Source organism: Panthera tigris, chromosome C1 (assembly GCF_018350195.1).
Source record: "Panthera tigris isolate Pti1 chromosome C1, P.tigris_Pti1_mat1.1, whole genome shotgun sequence".
In the NCBI taxonomy this organism is placed as follows: Eukaryota; Metazoa; Chordata; class Mammalia; order Carnivora; family Felidae; genus Panthera; species Panthera tigris.
Window position 1 is genome coordinate 143,372,146 of NC_056667.1, and position 6,000 is coordinate 143,378,145.

General features: G+C 36.7%; 1 protein-coding gene across 1 annotated transcript in view; it reads left to right on the forward strand.

Moving 5' to 3' along the window:
• GALNT13 (polypeptide N-acetylgalactosaminyltransferase 13) overlaps positions 1–2,725 on the forward strand; it is a 499,222-nt gene extending 496,497 nt beyond the window's left edge. Inside the window, exon 12 of the mRNA XM_015535906.2 lies at positions 2,324–2,725. Within this exon, the coding sequence (XP_015391392.2) occupies positions 2,324–2,464 (141 nt within the window). The 3' untranslated portion in view covers positions 2,465–2,725. The remainder of the gene's footprint in view (positions 1–2,323) is intronic.
• Positions 2,726–6,000: the final 3,275 nt, after the last annotated feature.

Below are 6,000 nucleotides of genomic sequence, written 5' to 3' on the forward strand. Positions count from 1 at the left end.
TCGGGTCCTCAGAATGATATGGCGGCTTGCCCAAGTGTTCATGGCTGGTAACTGGGGCAACAGGAATTCAAACTTAGGTCTACCTGACCCTAAAAGGTCTGGTCTTTCTACTGCACTACATTAAAAAGGAGAGGTTTTTGGTGAGTTCTTTGTTATCTTTACAGTGGTGGCTTTTGACTATTAACGAATTCCTTCAAAGAAAATACTTTTTAGGAAAATATACTAATATTGTGTAAATTATCACTATGTACTTGATAAGCTGATCCTTAAAGTCACATTTAAAAAAAAGATCTAATGGAAGCAATCAAGGCTAAATTGCTTTTTTTGAAAGAGGACATGTATATACGAAGGACCTCAGGTAAGTAACAAAAATAAAGAATATTTTGTTGATTTAATTGAAAATTTTCTAGAAAAAAATGTTTTGTTTTTCAAGTCGGTTGCTGGTTCATTAGCCAACAGCATAATTTCTAGCATCATAAGCCATCTTCTGGCATCATCATCCATCTTCTTGCCTATCTTTTGCCATTTCATTTTCTCTCTCTTTTTAGTATAAATAGCTTGATTTCATGTATTGAAAGAGCAACAAAGGCCTCAATCTTGAAATCTTCTTCACGTTTAATAGCCTTGTGCTTTTAATTTCCTGCTTGTTGTCTATTAAGCATCCCCCACAAGCCTATTTTCCATCCCATCTCTTCTCAGGACAGTGCAGTCCAGGGTATTTGCAGTCCTAATCCAAACAAATTACAACTGTCCAGGCAGTGTTTCTCCACCATTTTTATTTCATGCCCCCTGTTTCTTTTTTCTTTTTTTTTTTTTTTTTTTGAGAGAGAGAGTGTGTATGCACACAGGGGAATGGGCAGAGAGAATCTTAGGCAGGTTCCACACCCAGCACAGACCCCTATGCAGCTGAATCTCAGAACTGTGAGATCATGACCTGAGCCAAAATCAAGAACTGGGTGCTGAATTGACAGCCACCCAGGTGCTCCCTCCACATTTTTAAAATCCAACTTTCAATGTAATATCAAGATCCACCCCCCACTTCCCTCAAAAAGACTTGTCGACCTTTAATTTTGGTATTTGCAACAAAAGTATAATGTGTGCTTTTTTCAAGATATACTGGCAAATCACCTGCCGTATGTTCAAACAATTTTCTTCAGGTTGGTAGTTTTTCCATATAAGAGGATTCTAGGCATTGCCCATGAAACTGAGCAGAAATTTATATAATTTATGTGCATAAGTCAATATGCATAAAACATGTGGATTTAAAATGTATGTTTGAAAAGTTTAAAAGTATGATTTCAAAATATAAATGTGAACTTGGGGCTCCTGGGTGGCTCAGTTGGTTAAGCATCCAACTCTTGTTTTGGCTCAGGTCATGATCTCATGGTTCCTGAGTTTGAGCCCTGCACCAGGCTCTGTGCTGACAGCGCAGGGCATGCTTGGATTCTTTCTCTCTGTCCCTCTTTCTTTCTCTCTCTGTCCCTCTCCTGCTCATGCTCTCTTTCTTTCTCGCTCTCTCAAAATAAATAAAACTTTAAAAAATTATATAAATGTGAACTCAAAAAAGACAAAATATGTGATGACTGGTTCACATGGTACAATTACTGAAATTACATTTCAGCATTTGGGTACTGAGAGGATGCTTATTAATGAATATCATTATTATGCAGAAAGTAAAATATAGATATAAGATTTTAAAATATATGACCATAACATCCCTTTTTATATTTGGCATGGACATTTTTAATATGCTTAAAAATGAAAACCAAAATATGGTGAGCATACTATCAAGGAACACAGTTCTTTGTTGCTATGATAATCATTCTTCTACACTGAATGTCTCATAGGCACAGATACTATGGTGTGTTTAGTATTTTGAAATGGGAACATCTCTAGCAGTTTTGTTCATTTGGGTCACAGCTGTGACATCTCTTTGCATGTTTACCAAATGGTTACTGAAGAACACATGCCTAAGAAAATGAAGGCTTTGTGAAAGCATGTTAATATTTGCAGCCCTCAAGTGAACTCAGAACTCACAAATGGGCTTTTTGCAAAGGAGCCTGAATTCTTGGCAATGCATGATAAAGGTCAGCCAATTTCCTTAACCATCTGCAGATAAAGGTGCATTAGACAATGATGAAACTGTAACAGTAAAAGTTATATAATAATTCAGAGCCACGTGCACAGTTTAATTCACAAACATATAGATCACTGGGTTTACAGTAAAAAAAAAAATCAGGGATTTTTAAAAGAGATTTAATCTGATGAGCTAGTGAAGTTCAAGATAAAATAGGTTGCACTGATTATTGGTTATCTTTTACAGAGACTCACCTTGAGGCATGTTAACAGTAACCAATGCCTCGATGAACCTTCCGAAGAAGACAAAATGGTGCCTACCATGCAGGACTGTAGTGGAAGCAGATCCCAACAATGGCTGCTAAGAAACATGACCTTGGGGGCATGAAGATCGTTTCCCCAAAGCCGTGGAAGTGTCTACACTTTTGTTTTTCCATTATTTCAATTAGGGAAAAATATTAACTTTGCTGAATGGGAAGTTTTAAAATCCTTTTAGTATTCTAAAATACAGTTGTTTATAATTCATTTTTAGGAATGTTTGCTTATTTCCCTACTAAAATTTGTATCTGATCAAAGAAGCACATAAAATACATAAATAACAGCAAACTGTTATTAAACATCAGAACTTGAAAAAGAAATTGTGTTTGCTTTAAAAAGAAATCTTTACTGCCCTCATCTCACAAGATTAGTCAGGGGCTTGTTTTAATTTTGTTCTTGTCCTAGTGATTGAAAGAGAAACAATGTAAATGCCTTATGAAATATCTTCATTAGGATAGATTATCAAATGTTTTTAAAACTCACTCGGTTTCTAATGGACCTTCATGGAAACATGTTGAATTTCTGTGTCAACAAGGCCACGAATTATTTCTGAGCAGTGAATTCATCATACAAAATAAGTTTCAATTTTGTAGGAAAAATTAAATTGGATATTGACTTCTCACAGAGTCCTCATAAAAGCATCAGTTACACAGAATAGAGGAGAGTTTGAAAGTTCAATTTAAAGGGCATGAAATCAGAAGAAACTAGTTAGGCATTGAGGGGGGCAAGGTGAAGCTAAGGTGAAAAAAAAATAAATCATTTTAAAAGATATTCTGTTTGGGTTGCAATCACTCCTAACATAGTTTGAGCATAACCATCATCTTGGTCCCAGAGTTGATGCCAAAAACTCAATTCTTAACCACTGCCTCTGTGTCGCATAAACTACATAAACCCTTTTCACTCTAGAGCATGACTTGTCTCTTAGGCTATACAGAATTGTAGGGAAGCGTAGAGTATTATCCATAATTTTTAATTCTATTGCATTTAAAAAGATTCTAGTTAGATCACTATTACCACTTTAACTTCATGTTTTAAAAAACAATGCAGTACTATCAGAATTTCATTGCCATGCAACAGTACCTAAGGTTTTCATCATCAGGGGAATGAACTCAATAAATATCCATTAAACTTTTCTTCTAATTAAACTGCTTAAAGTCATTTGCCATAAACTGTAGTTCAAGAGCACAATCATAACTAGGCTAGCTTCACATGTTCTTTTTCCATCTTAAAACCCTTTGTGTTCAAAATCCATGAGTAGAAGACGTGTAAAGGAAGGGAAATCTATCTGAGATTTGTGCTAGTAAGTTTTAGTATCTGATACCATTTAAAATGCCCGTAGAGTTGCTCAACATATCTTATTCATTAGAAGTACACTCAGCTGCTTAAAAGAAATTTGGGGGAAAAATGAAAGCATCCTCTGGAGCAGCAGATGCTACATCTCTGGCCCTCATCTTAAAAATCTCAGAGAGATTTTTTAATCAGTTTTTCTACACATAAACCCTCTGTTTTTGCCTCTCTCTCTCTCTCTATACACACACACACACACACACACACACACACACACACACACACACACACACAGCTTTATAATGAAAAGGAGGACACTTTCTGAAGGCCAGTAAACTCTTGTAGGACTTTCTTAGCTAGCATCCCTTTCTCTTTTGGCTGTATACTGGTCCAAATCTAAAGAAGATTTCTACAACCTGAAGCATTTCAGGTTTACTCCTTCAAGTGTACATACATACCCCTTACCTCATGGTGTCTTGGAATCCCTGATCTCCCAAAAATTATAAACAAAAGTTTGACTGTTGGGGCATAATGTTTTGAGAAAAGAATCTATAGCTTCCAGCAAACTTCAAAGGAACTATGACTCCCAAGAACCAGTGAACCACTGCCTTAAATTGATAGTGTCCTCACAAGACAACCGAAGCCTGAGTTAACAATCACATTTTCCATTTTGCTCTCTTTGCCTCCTGTCTTGACTAAAATACAGTAAAATGTCCCTGCACTGTGTTCTTCCTTAAACTTGAAAAGCTCAAACACTCAAGGATTCTTTATGCTATCTGTTCCAATTATGGATTTGCCAATAAAAATGCTTAGGTTATCTACAAAGTGGACAATGACAAATTTTTAAAAATACAGCTGCTCCACAGAAACTGAATTTGACCCACTGTGGCAGCATTTTTAACATATGAAAGTCCATTATATAGCAACAATACAGGAAAAATTAAAACTGTAAATTTCACGCCACAGAAGATTTTCAAAGAACACTCAGATGGTTTAAACACATTGTATCAGTGTCTAATAAAAAAGGCATAAAATGTTATAAAACACCAAAACCCAGAAAGCAATGACTAACACTCAATTTAAACAAAAATACTTATTGTATGCAGTACAGAAAACTAAAAATGACAGTTGGATTCACAATACATGTTATCTGTGGGGCTAGACTAATAGATAATTTCAAATGTTTTCAAACTTCCCCTTCTAAAGTTTTCCCCACCACACTGAATGCCAATTCCAACCTTCCCGATGTTCAGATCAAAAACCTTAAGTCACTTGATTCCTCTGTTCTTTCAACTTTCATCTAATCCATCAGCAAGTTCCCTTGATTCTATCTCTGAAATATAACCAGAAACCAAGGACTTACCACGACGTCCACAGTGTGCCACCACCTCTAACTTTTTAAATTGTGATAGGGTTGTAATTTGGTTCCCAGATTTCCCAGCCCTTGCCTCTAACAGTCTCTATCAAATACAACAGCCATAGTGATTTTGTTAGACATAAATTTGGTTGGGCCACTTCCCTGCTCACGACCCTGCAAGGACTTTCCGTGTCTCTCTAACCAAACTTCTTACGGTATTCTTCAAGTTCCCTGGTGAACTACACCTCTGAACTCACGCATGCGCGCTTGATTCCACAGCCCCGCACCGCCACCCCCCCCCACCCCCCCGCAAGCACTCATTTCTGACTGCATCTGCTCAAGTGCCCCCTTACTTGCTCCACTCTGGCTGCCAAGCAAGTGTCCGTGCTATTGTTTGGCTCCCTGTGCCCCACAGAGTTCTCTCACCTCACTTTCTTTAGGTGTCTGTCCAAATACTATCTCATCAGTAATGCAAACTCTTCTCCCCCGTGTCCGTCCTCCCAATCCCCTGTGTGTTCTCTGACAAACTAAATTTTCTTCCTTATTTTCTGTCTATCCTTTAACGTCTCCCCACTCCCCAACATTCTCATTACACACCCTAGAATATAAACCCCCTAAGGCCAGTTTTTGCCAGTTTTATTCACTGTGGTATCCCCAGCATCTAATATAGTTCTGGGCACAAAGTAAGTATTCTTTAAATATTTCTTGAATTAATGAACTGAAAAATGTGTGTTAAAGTTGCTAAGTGCTACTGTATCATATTTTTTGCACAGTATTTTAAATTTTAAAATAAAATCTAGTAATATATTTAGACAAGATTTGCATAGCTTTGTCTCCAAATGATAATTTTCTTCCTAATATTCTTTAAAGTATGGACTAGATTTTGTTCTCTATGGTAAAATATCCTGCCTTATGAAAATGAAATATGGCAGATTATAAACATGCTGCTATATTATTTAAGT